The 16,687-nt window shown below is 41.2% G+C and overlaps 1 protein-coding gene across 2 annotated transcripts; it reads right to left on the bottom strand.

Moving 5' to 3' along the window:
- Positions 1-788: 788 nt before the first annotated feature.
- Positions 789-16,264, bottom strand: ptpn6 (protein tyrosine phosphatase non-receptor type 6). 2 transcript variants are annotated; one of them, XM_061080729.1, is made up of 17 exons: positions 14,491-14,549; positions 14,153-14,370; positions 13,766-13,840; positions 12,661-12,783; positions 11,229-11,423; positions 8,734-8,917; positions 7,686-7,802; positions 7,149-7,277; positions 6,359-6,455; positions 6,165-6,244; positions 5,866-6,012; positions 5,254-5,385; positions 5,028-5,182; positions 2,991-3,058; positions 2,728-2,879; positions 2,358-2,422; positions 789-1,184 (listed from the first exon to the last, which is right to left on the bottom strand). In XM_061080729.1, the coding sequence occupies exons 3-17, from the start codon at positions 13,771-13,773 to the stop codon at positions 1,088-1,090; spliced, it is 1,749 nt and encodes a 582-aa protein (XP_060936712.1). In that variant the 5' UTR covers positions 13,774-13,840; positions 14,153-14,370; positions 14,491-14,549; the 3' UTR covers positions 789-1,087. The 2 variants fall into 2 exon arrangements, with proteins under 2 accessions (XP_060936712.1, XP_060936711.1); XM_061080728.1 differs by lacking the exons at positions 13,766-13,840; positions 14,153-14,370; positions 14,491-14,549 and adding an exon at positions 16,211-16,264.
- Positions 16,265-16,687: the final 423 nt, after the last annotated feature.

Genomic DNA, 16,687 nt, shown 5'->3' with positions numbered 1-16,687 from the left:
AATGTTAATCATCTCAATGGGATTTGTTGTGATGTTTTATTTCACACACACACAAGTTTGCACACTTATCCTCACTGGGAATTTGCATTGAATACCAGTCATTGTGCAACTTATCCCTAACCTAATTATCTTGTTATTTCTGTATCCTTGCCCCCCCTGCCCTGACCCCTGACCTTTACCATAACCTTAGAGGCTTTTCATGTAACAGAGGGACAAGAATGTAAATCTGTAAAAACAATTTTAACCTCAAAACATGTTTCCTACTTCAAAATGAAGGATTTTCGTTATGCAGACCTTCTTTTTGTCTGAGGAGCTGACACTCAAAATGTGTTTAAATTTGAGACATGAGGAAAAGTGGAAAGAAGCTTTTAATTTATAGAGCCCACCCACACAGTGATATTGTACTTTAATACTTTCTCCACATTACTCAGAAAGCTTCTCCTCCGACATCCGATGACCGACCTGCATTTTTGTGCTCGGTCTGAAATATCAATGACGTAAAAGAGACAAACAATGGATGGATTATGACATAATGCACCCCAGGCTCAGACAAGTAAAAGGACCCCCGACTGAAAGAGACACAAAACACGTTTCTCATCTCTTTGTCGTCTCTGTGTGTTTGTTTCAATTCTTAAGATTTTCTTTCATTCTGTTGAGTTTCTCTTGGTGATTTTTGCAGGTTTCTCCTTGGGCTCCGGCTCCTTGGGCTCTGGCTCCTTGGGGCCCTGGACCTGTGCCTGTAGGCCCACTTCAGCTAGGCCCACCCAATTATATCCCCATGCATCCACTTCAATTCAAAAAATGGTTTTATTTATTCAAAGTAATGAAGTCTTAACATCTGTTGCCAAAAAAGCTATAATAAAGAGCAACTAAAGCTCTTTACTAAAAATAAAATAAAGAGTGTTCACACATGCTCCGCCTTTATTTTTTAACAACCAAGCATCCATGTGCCTTGTGAGATGTCAATGACCTATCTCTGCTTTTAAACCATAAACATGTATTTTGTATAAGATCTTCACTGAAAAACAAATTCTTTAACATAAATATAATCACAGGGCACATTTTGGTTAAAACCTCTCAGTCTCTCCTATTTCTTTCTCAACGAGCCACTTTTCTTGTCCGACTTCGGCTTCTTCACGTCCTTCTTTCCTTTTGACAGATTCTCGTAAACCTCGTCCGTTTTTCTGGAAATGAAAAACAGAGCCGGTGAGTGATTTATTTTTGGCGATTCAGCTCCTTTATGCAAGAACCAGCAAACACTGACGCTAACTGGAAGAGGTTGATGAACAAGGCTGCTGCTTGAGAACTATTTAAACAGAGAAAAGCCCATGGTTCAATCACTCCAAGCTGATGGCCGAGCTCCAAGTGGGTCAAAGTTTACAGTGTGAGGATCTGAGTGATCCGGTGTGTGGGAGCCGTTTCATTTCCTCTGATTGGATAATTAGAACATTGTCCAGTTAATACACAAGAGGCTCCAGAGCCCAGAGGTCACACAAACATTATTCACACAATAAAACACACAGAAGAGGGGTGTGTTGAATTTGTGTGTACACTGTAAAAAATAGTTTTAGCCTTGTTTATCTATTAAAGGATCACTTTACTCAGCGACTCTCATCGTGAAGAGTGAAAACAGTTCAGTGTGAAGTTCGCTGTGGGTCTGGAGGAGTTTTATGCAGTAATTAAAAAGGTCCCGATGACCTTAAAGACTTCATATGTTTACAAACTGCTGGTAAGTGTTTTTAATATGTGCTTGTTTAGCAGGTGAGGATCTGATCAAAGACGCTATTGAGTTTTAGATAATGTAGAATCCAGTCTTTTCGGATCGTGACCCACACTACAGACTAAAAGTCAGGAAATCTCCTTGAGATTAACACACACCCATAGTTGAAGGATTTAATTTTTAGATCTAGTTACAAAACTATTTCTGTTGTTTTTCAATAACACAAAAGATTTTGTGTGCACTTCTTCATTTTCATATATAAACGGTGTCTTCCTCTTCTCAATGATCAGAGACACAAATATCCCTTTAAAAATTCCCCAAGCAGCTGAGATATTTTAATCTGGACTAAAATGGTTGAAGTCTATATAAATATAAACATAAATTAAATTATACAGAGGCGTTTATCTATAGTCCACAGATATAAAAGCATGAAACTGAAGTGGACCTTCAGCTTTTATCTTCCCTCCAGACACAGCTCCATCTCTCTACTGAATGAGACAGTGTGCAGCTCGACTCTTCCTCCACAAACTGCTGATGTAAGGCCGAAGACCGTGAGCACGTCACGGTTTTTAAAAGAAAGTAGGACGGTGGTGTGAGGTTTAGAGGGAAAATGTGAATGTGTCACACACACACTCACTTTGAGACCTTCCTGGTCACTGGCTGGTGTTTGAGCTGCAGATTTCCGTATTCCGGCTCGGTGTCCTGGGGAGGAGAAGAGCAGACGGTTCAGATAGGACTGATGTATTCAAGCAAAGAAAGGTCATGTGGATGGTTTTGTCTTTGTGATTGAATGTTTTCTGTCTCAGGGTCAACGTTCGTCTTTCACAAGCTGCTCTGATAACGTATCACTCAGCCTGTCGTGTGCTAATCAGTAGTCAGAAGTACAAAGGGCCACTGTCACACAGATGTATCTCTGTTGATTTTCCCCACAACAACCGATATTCAGCCACAAGAGAAGATTCAATCCCAGAGTGTGTTGGATAGTGAGTCCCGTCCCCGCTGCTCACCATACAGGCGCTCTCCGTGGTCTTGGTGCTCTGGATGTACTCAGACACAGCCAGGTAGATGAACTTGTACTGCGTCTCTGTCTGCACCATCCCCGAGCGCTGCTCCCGCACCATCTGGATGTACTTTGGGATGTCGATGTCACAGTCCAGACCTGCAGGGAAGATGGAAAGGAGACAGAAAAGCATTGGATGGAGAATAAAGATTGAATGTTTCTCCTCAATACATGTCTCAATAACTAATTTCTTTGAAAAAAAGGTTTTACCCAGAGTGTCGATGGTCTCGATGATCATGTCGATCACCAGGATTGTGCCCGTCCGACCGATTCCAGCACTGAACAGAATCACAGGAAAAATGAAGTAAATATATCTTCCCATCACTCAGAACAATATAACATCATTAACCAAGACTGGCTGCTCTGTGTGGTGCAGGCTAGATCGTTTTGTGGAGGGGGGGGGACATGAATGAACCAAGGAAGAACCCGGTGAAGTTTGGTGCTAATCCACATCAGGGGTCGAATCCAGGCTGTTGTTTTTTTCCTTTTCGTTAACATTGTGCGGTCGAGCCTTTTTCAACATTTTCATTGATTTCTCTAAGAATCCTGAGCCAGTTTAGGGAACTAATATTTATGACTGTGTGCAATTGTGTGCTGAAATCTGGATCATGTGGATTTCAATGTGGTTTCATTAAAGAACTGTCAAAGCACCAAATGCACATTTGATCCTGACTGTTAGGGTTCTCTTCACTGAATTTGCTCTGGACTATTAGGGGATACGACACAGTCTTATGGAGTCACTTTGCTGGAATTAGGATAAATCTGAGGGGTGGTGAGATGATGAAAAGATAGGAAACAAGAAAATAAAAAATCCTCTTCTAGTCTCTCAGCTTTTTTAAAATTGTGAATTGTTTTATCTCTCCTAAAAACATGCCTTCTTACTTTGCTCTCACCTCAGACAAACTGTATTTAACCGGAATAAAGGGTCAAGTTCTTAAGTAAACATTGCTTAATTTAAAGGGCCACATGTCAATGATGTTGGGAACCTCTGAGTGAAGGTAAAGTATCCTTTTGTGTGGCCTTGTTAACATGCGCACATACCAAAACACTTATACAAGGGTCAGATAATCCTTCAAGCAACAAGTTTTTAAAAAACACACAAACAGCTTCAGTGTCCCACAAATCACACGTTGAAAATTGCACAAGGATAAATTGTCAGTTGACTGAAAACCGTTTGTTCGCTAATCATAAGCCTAATAATATGATCATTTTAATCTTTAACTTATGAGTATAAGAAACCAGCGCCTGGAAAAGTCAGTGCTGTGATATTTACATTACACAACTGAGTCACGCATTGAAAACCTAAGGATTAATGATCTCTCTGACACGTGGACTGAGCCACCATTTGGTTTAACTTCTATCTGTGAAACATATTGTCTTGTCCTGCAAATTCTTCCCTTCCCCCCTAAATGCATTAACAGCTTCTTGGGATGTGAGAAATAACTGTTTCTATTAAACCCAAGATCAAGAAATAAAGCATCGCTGATGGGTGGGGCCTGGTTGCATCGTGATAATACAACGAAATTATCAACCAATCAATGGAACATCAAATTACAAAACGTTTCATAATCAGTCAAATGTTTGGGTCATTTATCAAGCAAAGAAAATGTCACAATTTGCTGCTTCCAGCCGCCACAAACGTGAAGATTTGCTCGTTTCTGTTTTATTACAATGTTAAATTGAAATTTTTTTAGACTGTCATACCTCCACCAAAACCCGACGGTCCCCTTTTAAATAAACCACATTTAAATAAATTCACTAGACCCTGATTTCTAAAAATCTAAAAAACTCCCTATCATACATTGTTAAAGTGAAAGATAAAAGATTCTGGATCCACACCAAACTTTAACAAGTGGCTCCCTGACCAACACCTAATTCATACACTAAGATGTGTGGTAAATGGTCCAGGAGTTGTTGTGTAATCTTGCTCACAGACCAACAAATACACAAACCAACAAACGGACAGGGGTGAAATCAGAACCTCACTGGCGGAGGTAATTATAACGTGCATCTAGTGCTGTTTTTTAAAATTTTGTAGAATAAATGTTAAATTAACTATTTGAAAAGGTAACGACAAATTAGTCAGTGAAAATAATTGCAATCAGTGCTCTGACGAATCGCTCAGCTTCACAGTTTGATTCCTTATCCTTATTATCCTGCAAGTTACACTTTAGGGCTCAGATCAAATTTATAAATATAATTATCTGTGAACGCGGACATATTCAGCTCAGTCTCCAGCTCCAGTACCTGCAGTGGATGACTATAGGCCCAGCATTGGGATATTCCGCCTGTTTACAGTTGACTTGAGTGACGAAGCTGAGGACGCCGCCCGGCTCCTCAGGAACGCCGTGGTCAGGCCAGCTGAGGTACTGGTAGTGCCACACTTGACGAGATTTTTTGGGCTGTGAGACAGAAAACATGTCAAAGTCTGCGTACACAGTGAAGAGTGACATGCAGAGAGGTCAGCGGCTACCTTGTCCAAGAGAGCGATCTCCATAACTCGGACTTTGTAATCAGTAGCTTCTCTCTCCGACTCGAAGGTCACCAGGAAGCGCCCCATCTCCTTGCTGGTTTGAAGGTCCGGCCAGTACGGGACACATTTATTCTGCACCAAAATAAAAAATGACTGAAATGAATCAAACTCCCTTTGTCACTTCATGTACAAAGAACCTCTGCAGGGCTTAGAAATTTGTTTCTATATTTACCTCATATGTTTCAGCTGTTTGACTTCTAGATGGTAATTTCTTGCATTTTTATGGTATTTTGTTTATTTTAATATTGATTTTGATAATGGTATGTTGTAATGAATGTTATCTTTTCTGTCTTGTTCAACTCAAATAAATATATTTATATATGTAGCTTTTTATTTCATGTCAAGTCAGCTGTAATGTATTTATATGACTATTATTTACGTATTACTTGTTTCTTTTGTCAAAGGAGAATAAAGTCCTCTCAGGGAACTGTCATTAGGGATGATTAATAATACTAAATTAAATAAATTAGAATTTCCCTTTTTGTCATTTTGAGTTCATTCAAGACAGTTTGAATCCAAACCAACTTTCGTGACTGTTGCTCTGATACTGACCCGTCCTTTCTCGACCTCTCTGGTTGTCATGACGATCACGCGTGTGTTCTCCTGCCATACCATCTGCCAGAAATCGTTGACGGTCGACGCTAAGCAGCCCTGACTGGCGATGTAAACTTTCTGATCTCCCGACTCCCACAGGTTGTTCTGCAAACAACAGATTGAATCAATACACACAACAACCTTAATGTCACGTAACGAATGTCGAGGAGATGAGTATCTGTCAGTTTCCTGTTGTGTGTCTTTTTATGTTGTAGTCATTTTGTGTTGCTGTGAGCGCAGAGAGTTTGTAAACGAACCTTCACATAGTTGCCGTTGATGTAATCTGAGCCCACAACGCTGGGATCCGCGTCCTGCAGCACGACCCTGGTGTCGTCGACTTGTGGGAGAAAACAAGAGACAGAGATAGATGGGAAAAGACGTTTGGTTGAAATGATCACGATCAGAACGTGGATGCTTTAATGTAATGATGCAGAAAAAGATGAAAACTCACAGGGGAGAATGTTCTTATATCTGTTTTTGCTTTTGTTCTCAGGTCTTTGTCCTTCCTCTCTGCTCTTCTTCACCTTTGCCTGCAGCTTCTGCAGAGCCTGGAGGCACAGAGACATGACGCTGTCACACTGATACTGGACAGTGGGAATGATATTACTGTGACAGACGGTCTATTTACAGTTCTGATAGAATGAATCAATAAAACTCTCATTTTACTGGATCTTACTGGAGCTGTGTCTCCACCAAAGACAGAAAGTCATGTAGCAGCTTAGACGTTAGATAATCAATTTGTCGTTTCTTTGGCAAAAAGTAAAAAAATGTTGGTGCAAGCAATTTGAAGAGGAAAAATCAGGCTTCTGGAAAAATTGCAAAATATTTTTTTTCCTCTGTCTTATGATATTCTGTGGACCAAATAATGGCTTCAGTACTTGTGATTATTAATAATGAAATAATTTGTAATTAAGATTAATGTAACAGTACACACAACTTTATTCCTTCTCCTTTCACTTGATATTAATTGTTTTTAACACCCATAGTGTTTTCAGTAAATATCACAACATAACTACAGCTGTTGTGATTTACTATACGACTCTGCTGCAGGGTTGATGTCTATCACCACCACAAGCTGGTGCTATAACACCTCTGCTGTCTTGACTGGACACAGTGAGGAAGTGACTCTCGAGATGTGAAAGGTTGATTTCAGTCAGTTGGTAAAAAAGTTGTGTGATGTCTAATTCACTTTTCACCACTTCAGGACAGTCCAAGTGAGAAACACCGAGGTCAAGCCTTACGTCAAACTCCTCCCAGAATCCGGCTTTGCTCTCCTCGGCCTGGCCCTCCTGCTGCTGCTGTGTGGTCTGATTCAGCTCCTTCACTCTGCTGTCGATATCTGCTGCGTTCACTCTGGTGGAGTAATACGGCTGAGAGAGGGGGGGGAGAAAGAAAAGGATTATTCTATTATATAACATTTTCTTTTCTTTATGTGCCTATTTTGAGTTTCTGTGTGTTTTATCCTCTTGTCTATTGGTTGAGGCCATAAAGACAAATTGCGGTTGTTGATGTGGCAAGACAGTAGTGGACCTTGAGAAATCTAATTATATAAATGTTACGTGATGGAAAACCTCTGAGGTTAAGACCGACACAAAGCTGCGTGAGTGACACATTTGTTTTTGTCAAACTGACCTGGAAGAGTGAAGGGAGGAAATATATACACAAGCAAAACCCGATAAGAGACCGAAAGTTTGAAGAAAGAAACAGAAACACATTAACACACATCTGTACCTTAAAACCTATTAAATACATTACTATGCCTCAGATACTCAGTTTACCTGTTTGAGATGCACCCAGTTCCCGGACAGCTCCTCGATGCCCTTCCGTTTGTAGTACTCCACCAGGTCTGTGAGCGTGTCGAACATCTCCGTGCCCCCCACCGTGTACCTGTCGTTCTGTGAGGGTGATTGGCCCATTACAAAGTCACACATAGAATGAATCATGTGCAAAATGAAAATATGAGTGATTTTTGATAAAATAGGCTGGATAAGCTTTTTTAGAAGCACAATACGACTTCATATCATTTAATTAAAATAGAAATAAGTTATTTTTGGAATGCAAAATTATAGAATATTCTCTGTGTGACAAAGAAATTGCATGTAGGTTTTATGTAGGCCTACAAAACTTTATTTGTATGATTGTTTTAATTGAATAAATGACACAATTTACTGGTTATGAACATGATTTCCTCTGAGTGTATTCTGATGTGGTCCCACCTCTGTATTAGAAACTGCAGTAACAGACTCTGAAGATTAGAGTTGACAATCTCCCCTGATCTTTGCCACGTGCTCATAAAAAGGCCTTTGTTGCCCTTCCAGTAATCTCACATTAATCTTCTGCACCCCACCGATGCACTAAATCTTTCTATGACGTCAACTACAGCTACAAATAAAATGCAAAGGCCCAGACGGCGAGTAAACAACACTATCTATGAAAATGAGTTTGAGAGACGGATGTGTGCGTTGAGGTGTGAACATTGTTCGACAGTTTGTGGACGAATATACTTTAAAGCAGCTTTTTTTACACGTGAACTACTGGTGGTCGAACATCTGAACTATTCTTGACATTTAACACCAATGCAATTGCTGAAATCGGAGCGACAGTCTTTTATTGCGCAAGATGGGAAATGAGACTTTAAGCTTATTTCAAAGTGCAAACTGCACAACTTTGGGAATACCCCTCAGATGTTTTTTTTTGTGTGACGTGAAGCTGTTTCTGGGAATAATTCTGTGTAATACTGATACAATTAAGTCAGAGCTTCATGCATACATTACATTTTGTGCCAGACACACTCATGGTCACACACAGACAAGGACAAGCGCCCACCTGGCACATGATCTTAATGTGGGAGACCCGTTTCCCCCCCGTTTTGCTCCTCTCGTCCGTCTGCACGGACAGGACAAAGTCTCCAGGTTTGGACAGCGACTCTCTGACCAGGAAGGTCCCCGGCTCATCTCGTGCACTGAGCAGCCTCTCTGCATTTGGGCCAGACAGGTGACCGTGGTACCACCTGCGTCAGAGAAAACACTGAGGGTCCATAATGCACGACATGTTTTCAAAAGGTTTCATGAGACTAATTGTGGCTGTTTCTGTGACCTGCAAAAAGATGCACGACCCAATAAAGTGTTTCATGCAGAATATGGACATTTTGCATGCAAACAGAACGTCTGCTCTTTTAAACGGACTGTACGTGAGCTCAAGAGGGCTGCGACTGCACTTTGAACCATGTGCATGAGTCTTTCCAAGGGTCAGATAAACACTGATTTTGAACATTGAACTGTTCTTACCAGAATCATAAATGCAGAGAATTCAAAACAGCAAAAGTGACACAGATTATATTTATGTTCACCACTGTACTGTGTGTGTGTGTGTGTGTGTGTGTGTGTGTGTGTGTGTGTGTGTTTGTGTGTGTGTGTGTGTGTGTGTGTGTGTGTGTGTGTGTGTGTGTGTGTGTGTGTGTGTGAGCGCTCTCTCGAGTTCGGCAGTGACTTAATTTTAGGCACAGTTTTCGATTCTTCTTCTGAACTTCCTGCTTTGTGGTCGGAAAATTTCTGATGGTGGCTGAAGAGGACAGAGTATTTATAGCCTGCCCCCCCCTAATCCCCCACCGCACACACACACCACCACCCCACCCCCATCTACAGAAAACCACCACTCTACACGACACACTGTCCCTCTCTGTTCTCTCTGCAGGTTTCTTGGCAGGGGATTATTTGATTTGCTCAAATCACAGTTTATAATTTACAGAAGAAAGTTTTTTTTTTAATCTTCAGCAGGTTCTATGAAGCACCTGCAGAGAAACAGCAAAAGGTTGTGTCCATGCTATTTTGCAGAAGGTAAAGAACAACCTGGGCAGAAGTAATAACTGACGGGTGACTTCAGCCATGCACATGCAGTTAAGTGTCTGTGTCAGTCAGGTTTACAGTTGGAACTAACCAGGCTGCAGTCGTATCTGCAGCTCTGATCAATCACATGTGACGATGCCAACAGGTTCATGGCCCCACGTCTTATTGAGACTGTTTTTTTTGAGAGGCCACATGCACAAGGCCGGACGAACAGAAAACGGCTTCGCATGGTGACCTGCTGTGGTGTGTGCAGACGTGCATTTCTGAGATGAGAGATAGAGAGAATGAGATGAGGAAGACGCAGAGTGAGAAAGAACACGGTGGTGTGTGTGCAATAGAGGAAGACAAGGCAGGTCTGGCCATTGCTTTCAAAAGTGTCAAAACTTAAAGTTTCCAACCGCAGCAAAAGGGAAGTTAGACAACTGACAGAGAGAGAAGGACGGGGGGGTGCAGACACACACACACCCACACACACACACACACATAATAGATTACAAGTTGTGTCCTCCTAAACCGATAGAATGGTAGAACTGTTTAATCCAGCTCCAGCAGCGAGGACATGGAATTCAAATGTTCTATGTGGGCAGATCTGAATAAAAACTAGCACTTAGTGGAGCACACACAAAAAACCACATTTAAATTCACATCATCCAGATTCTTATTTGGATCTGCACCAAATTTCACACATTCGTAAATATCAGTTCCCTAAAAATGCCGGATTTGGGGGGAAAAGGATCTGGATCTGCTTCTGATCTGGATCCACATCAAAATGTTATGTCATCCTTTAACCAACTTTACTTTTTACAGAATCAAACCAACAAACAAACACAGACGAAAAAAGAACCTTGGGCGGCAGTAACAATATTAATGTCTATTTTTGAACCTACATTTGACGAATGAGTTCAAGACGTGTGTGTGTGTGTGTGTGTGTGAGTGTGTGTGTGTCCACCTATCAGAAGGGTTTTGTAAAAGCCATGTGTAATAAATAAATAAATAAAATGTGTTTTAATTTAAATTACTTTACCCCCTGAGGAGGTTGTGTTTCATCTGTGTTTGTCTGTAACCTGGTGGACGGATGTGAAACGGGGAAGAACTTGACTTTGGTGCGAGTCCGGATGCAGGAATTTAGTCTTTCTCAATTGTGGGATCGAGCATTTTGAAAACAAATTATACATTTTCAAAGAAATAATACAGAGATCTTGCTGAAGCAAATCAGCCAAACTTAGGAGACTGATATCTGTGAGTGTGTAGCTCGGTGCAGCTCGATTGGAGCAGGCAACTCTTATATAGAGGTATAAACGCCCTATTCATCACTTTTAAATGTCTTTACAGCTGCATTTAAGCCCCATGAAGCCTCGACGACCGTGGGTGGTGCACCGAGGGTGGCTATTATCTTTATATACAAATAACCTCTGCAAAATGACACTTAATATCCATCTTCACAGTGAGGTGAGTTACAGTGAAGCGTGCACACACCTCTCTGTGGTGGGGTCGGAGCAGTTGAGGGGGTATTTGAGATCGATGGTGGTGCCGTCCTTGTCCTGCAGGATGCCGCTCTCCGCCGTGTAGTAGTCCACCAGCTCCGACAGGGTGGCGAACTTCTCTCCGCCATACAGGTCGTAGAAGTCGCCCGTGTTTTGGATCCGGATGTGCGTCACTATATCGTCCACCCTGAGACAAAAGAACCGTTAGGACCGCACCAACTCACCGTCATCAAGCTTTCCCTTCACAAAAAAAATGAACTTCCTGTGGAAAGTAAAGATAACGTGATAAAACGATTAAAATGCACAAGAATATTTTCTTTCATACTCCATGTGCTTCAAAAGAAACATATAATATGAAACTTTTTAGAGTTCGATTCCGATGCCGGACCCAATACTGTACATGTTCTGTATTTACTGTGATCTTTCAGTATCTGTAGTCTGTGTTCTCTCATGCAAAGGCTGAAGTCAATACTGTCTGTCAATCACAAGAGAGGACAGGGTTTTTCTCATCATTACCGTTATTTTAGAACCAGGAGCTTCTATAATGTGATCAATACAAATCTTTAATTATGGTCAGAATTGTCAGATTGACCTTCACAGCTGCTCATGAGAGGAAACACCGCCAAGCAAACTGACTTTCCCACAGAACACTGTACGTCTCCATAAATATAACACGAATATCTCTGTCAGTTGAACAGACGCCTCTTTGAACCACAGACTGCCCGACTGTGATTAATGTTTCACTTGATCTTAAAGGCTGAGGCGCTGAATCAGAAGCTGTGTGTCACACAAACATCAGTACATTTCATGTGTCAGGGTTTTTAGGATGGTTCACTCAATTTACCCTGACATTTCATCGATCACAAAAATCTTTGTTTGATTCTGTCGGTCGAGCGTCATTTACTCTATTTGTTAGTTTATTCGCTTTGAAGTCAGGATATAAAATTGAATTCTTAAACATGTAAAAGCATCAGTCTTCGGTTATTTGTTGTTGTGCAGATCAGCAAAGGGGAGAAGCATCAACATTCACGTCTACCGTTGCAAAACACATGGTGTGCAAATACAAGGTGTGATTTTAAAATGCCCAGAGACCGCAGTGGAAAATTGGATTTCCGTCTTCACAGATAATTTGTACATTTGTCTCTTTTCCTCAAAGTTTGACAATCATGTTGCAATAAACAATGAGGTTCAAATGCAGCTCATTCCTTTAGAAATTCAATTGAAAAGCAGTAAAGATACGATCTGTGTGTTTTCGTGTGGAGCTGGACAGAAGTACTCTGACGATCTATTTCTTTCTCACTTATGTTCTGCTTTAATGTTTTGTAAGAAAATAGCAACATGGGTGAGTTTTCAATCAACCATTCAAGAAGGAGATCGTAAGATTTCCGCTCGGCTGTGTAATCTGTGGCGTTTTGCACCATTACCTGACGGAGAGGGAGAAATCTCCTACGTTCTTCTTGCTGGGTCGAGCCAGAAAGCTGCCGTGAATGCCCCGGGTCTTCAGCACTTCTTCGGCCTGCAGGCCTGTGATGTCCCTGTGGAACCACCTGCATACACACACACACACGACATTTTCCCCCCATTTTATTTTGAAAACTATTAAAAAGTTTAAGGCAAAACACCGACATCTGGTAACTTGTGATGAGTGTTTGTTTTTATTGTTTTTAGATTGAACAAATAATTGATGAATTGATACTGAAACAAAATGTTATTCTCATTCCTCGTCCAGCACATTATTCTAAACCGTTATTCTACTCATTCCGTCTACAGACGTGCTGAAGCATTATGTTCTGTGTGCAATCAAATTCTATTAAAACGGCTCAATGTCGCAACACTGAACTGGAACTCATCACAACTGCAGTTTAACCTAAAAACGAAATATAGTAAACTCAATTTAACATAAATGCACCAGTACAGACAAATTATTTGACGTCTGAGAACCACCAATATGAAAAACTTAGTGGAAAAATCTATTTTCTCATCGCAATAGTTTTCCTGCAAATTTACAGCTTTTAGAATTAGAAGTTAAATGTCTTAATTCAATACTTTTTCAATGTCGTAGCATAATTATAATTTTACAATGTTCAATATAAAGCTTAGAATATGACTGAATATAAATATAAGCATGGTGTTAAACTAGTTTTGACCTTTAGATCGAGTTTGCACTTGAATATGTTTGTTTCCCTTTATCTCTGTGCTGCCACACGAGAGTTTTTATACAGAACGAGACAATTTGAAGGAGAAGAATCAGAGAAATAAAGAAGTGTCGACTCAAAGCCAAAGGGAAGCTTGAATTTTGAGGAGAGGAGCAGGTTCATTTCGCAACTTGTCAGAATAAAGGGTCAATTATGACACAATCTCTTTACACACACACAACCCATCACATGATACAAGACGACGGCATGATGGGTGGACAGCTGGAGGGAAGAAAGAGAAGGAGGAATGGAAACAGAGAAGTTGTCATAGCGTCTTGCACGAGGACACAGACAGAGTTTTTAGCTGGAAGGAGCATTTCGGAGCCTGACTCACCGAACCATGTTGTCTGTTCTCTTCTCCCGGGAGCAGAGAGACGGAGAATGATCGGTGGGGAAGCGTCACCTGAACCTGAACCATGAGTGGAGTATTACACTTTTTTTCTTTTTTTTATCTCTAATGTTATAAACAAACAGTCCTCTCTACTTCCCCAGTTTACAGGAGAACACTCGCTCACTCATTCCACTTCTGACACCATCATCCATTTGTCTCATTTGAAAACTCCAACTGTCTGTATCACACCACATTCACTAAACACTATCAAACTACTCAAACTACACACACTCTCCTCCTCCTCCTCCTCCTCGGGTCTCCCTTCACCCGGTCCTCTCCGTCTCAACCCCCCCCCCCCCTCATAAAAAGGGAAAGCAGGTGAACACTTACTCTTCTCAGCCGCCTCTGTCAATAAGTGACACGTCTCCGAGACGCTCGGACTGTCAACGTCTCTATCACCTCCCCTCTGTCGTTTTCTCTCTCGCTCTCCCCCCTTCCTTCCTTTTTACGTCTCCTTTCACAAAACAGTGAAAACAAGAAGGACCCAGAATAGCTGACGGGCCAGAATTTCTCTCCACCTCCAGCACATACAAGGCTTTTTCCTTTGTCTAAAGACGGATGAAAGAAATAAAGAAAAAGAAAGACCATCAGACCGACTGTCCAGTTATTCCTCTTTGTCCCAAGGAATACAAAAAATTAAGAGAACATACAGTTGGAGCTTCTCGTACCTAAACAAACCCACGCTCTGTCTCTTGGTCTGTTTGGAAGGCTTTCCCTCTCACCTGCCCACCTGCCATTGTCTGTTTGTTCTTTACTTCCAGGTGTGTGTGTGTATGTGTGTGTGTGTGTTAGTGTGTGTGTGTGTGTGTTAGTGTGTGTGTGTTAGTGTGTGTGCAACACAAACGTCAGAGTCGCAGAGCACTTCCTTATTTGCAAACCAACCCTCCCATCTCTATATGTGTGTGTGCTGCTTTCAGTGGGTTTGACTATTTGTAACCGTGAACCGTCATCGTCAGACCACTGAAACAATAACCCCGACATTGCGAGATCCAGCAGGAGAGACACACACGCCAAGTCCACGCAGGAAAAACAACTCTCATAAACAAATCAAGTTTTTATTAGCTGGCGATCCACATTTATCATGCAAATCATGTTCAGGGGATATTTCTGCCTCATGGTAAAACTTCAGAGAGTTTGACTTCTAAATGTCAATTTATATAGAAGTCCAGAACATGTTCCTCATCAGACTGTGAACTATAAACTGTGGGGGTTTGCATGTAAATATGCAAAGGTCGCACAAAGCCGTGTGAAGCTGCGGCTGTGTTTGAACTTTGGGGAAAAGATAAGAAAAAGTAGTAAAACGTAATTTACAGTAGTGCAGTTATTCTATGTACACACACAGACACACACACACAGACACAGACACACAGACACAGACACACAGACATAAACTCACTCACACACACACACACACACACACACACACACACACACACACACACACACACACACACACACACACACACACACACACACACACACACACACACACACACACACACACACACACACACACACACACACACACACACACACACACACACACACACACACACACACACACACACACACACTGAGCACTGCAGATCTAGTTCACCGTGGTAACGACAAATATCGCAGCTTGAATTCCTCTCCTCATTGGCTGGTTTAGATTCTCTTCCCCTCTGACACAACAGAGCTTCACTTTTCAAGCTGACACACAAACACACACACACTACACAACTTATTTGTTTGTGTTCAAACGGTTTACTTCACATGCTCTGTCTGGAATTTCACTCTTGTCTAAACCTGTAAAACTCTACGATAATATGTTTAGTGTTGCACAAATGTAATCATTGATGATTCCTGCTTCTTGAGTGTGAACGTTTTCTTTTATCCAAGTGTATTATACTTTCTGGCTTTATCAGCATTTTTAAGGTATCATTTGTTCTCTGGGAAATTGTACATGTATTAGAGATTTCTCACAATTTTCATTTGGACTTTGTTGTTTGGTTTGTTTAGAGAAAATATATATAAAATGTATTTGAAATAAATGCACTTTACGCCACAATGTTAATAAAGTAAATAAAGATCTTTGGATCCACATCTGGATCGGTATCGCTACTACTTCTTATGTTCTGTCCAATCTTTCGAGCAAATTTGAATAACGTCCAACATGGTTCTTCAGGATAATCCGCATAGCAAAGAGGAGAAATGAAAAACAGAAAGAAGAAACACGGAAGAAAATTTGAAAAGTAAAGTAACTGGGAGAGAGAGAAAGAAGCAGCAGTAACGTCAGTGCGCACATCAAACAAGGACAAACACATTTAGAAAGGGTAAAGATAAGTGTGAAATGTAGGTCAGAGGAAGTTGTTTTACTTTATCATATAAAATATATAAGTCACTCACCTGTCAGACATGGTTTAGACTCTTCTTTTCTGCCGGATCAGCGGAATGTACTCGTCTGCACCGTGACGAGTTGAATCCAGTTTCCTCCTCTGCGTTTTTGTCTATGATGATGTTCAGTGTCTCTCCACCTCCGAGCAAACGGAAACCCACAGAGAGACTCAGGTTAAATATACAGCACCTCATGTATTTCCGACTCCAGGTTTGTATTCGCTCACAGTCCAGCAGTAGCTCGCGTTGAGCCTCCGACTCGCTCCCTCACGATAAGACATCAGGCTCCATTACCAGCCCAGCCGATCCTCCGGCCCTGTAATTGACTTCAATTTTCTAAATTACTCAACTATCTAAGGGATCAAATCTGCTTGTTCCTGTTCCCTTCCTCCCTGTGTCCTCCCTTCATGACCTTTTCCACACACACAAAAGGCTCCTTCTCATTTCCCATGTTCTGCTGAATATCAGCATTTGCCTTAATGTAAATTT

This window comes from Limanda limanda, chromosome 11 (genome assembly GCF_963576545.1).
Source record: "Limanda limanda chromosome 11, fLimLim1.1, whole genome shotgun sequence".
Classification (NCBI taxonomy): Eukaryota; Metazoa; Chordata; class Actinopteri; order Pleuronectiformes; family Pleuronectidae; genus Limanda; species Limanda limanda.
This window is presented reverse-complemented; position numbering and strand designations above follow the sequence as displayed.

Excerpts from the sequence above, each read along its gene's own strand:
- ptpn6 (XM_061080728.1), bottom strand. Across the intron at positions 6,245-6,358 it reads ATATAAGAACATTCTCCCCT|TCGACGACACCAGGGTCGTG; the intron begins GTGAGTTTTCAT and ends TTCTCCCACAAG. Across the intron at positions 1,185-2,357 it reads GTGACCAGGAAGGTCTCAAA|AAAAACGGACGAGGTTTACG; the intron begins GTGAGTGTGTGT and ends TTTCATTTCCAG.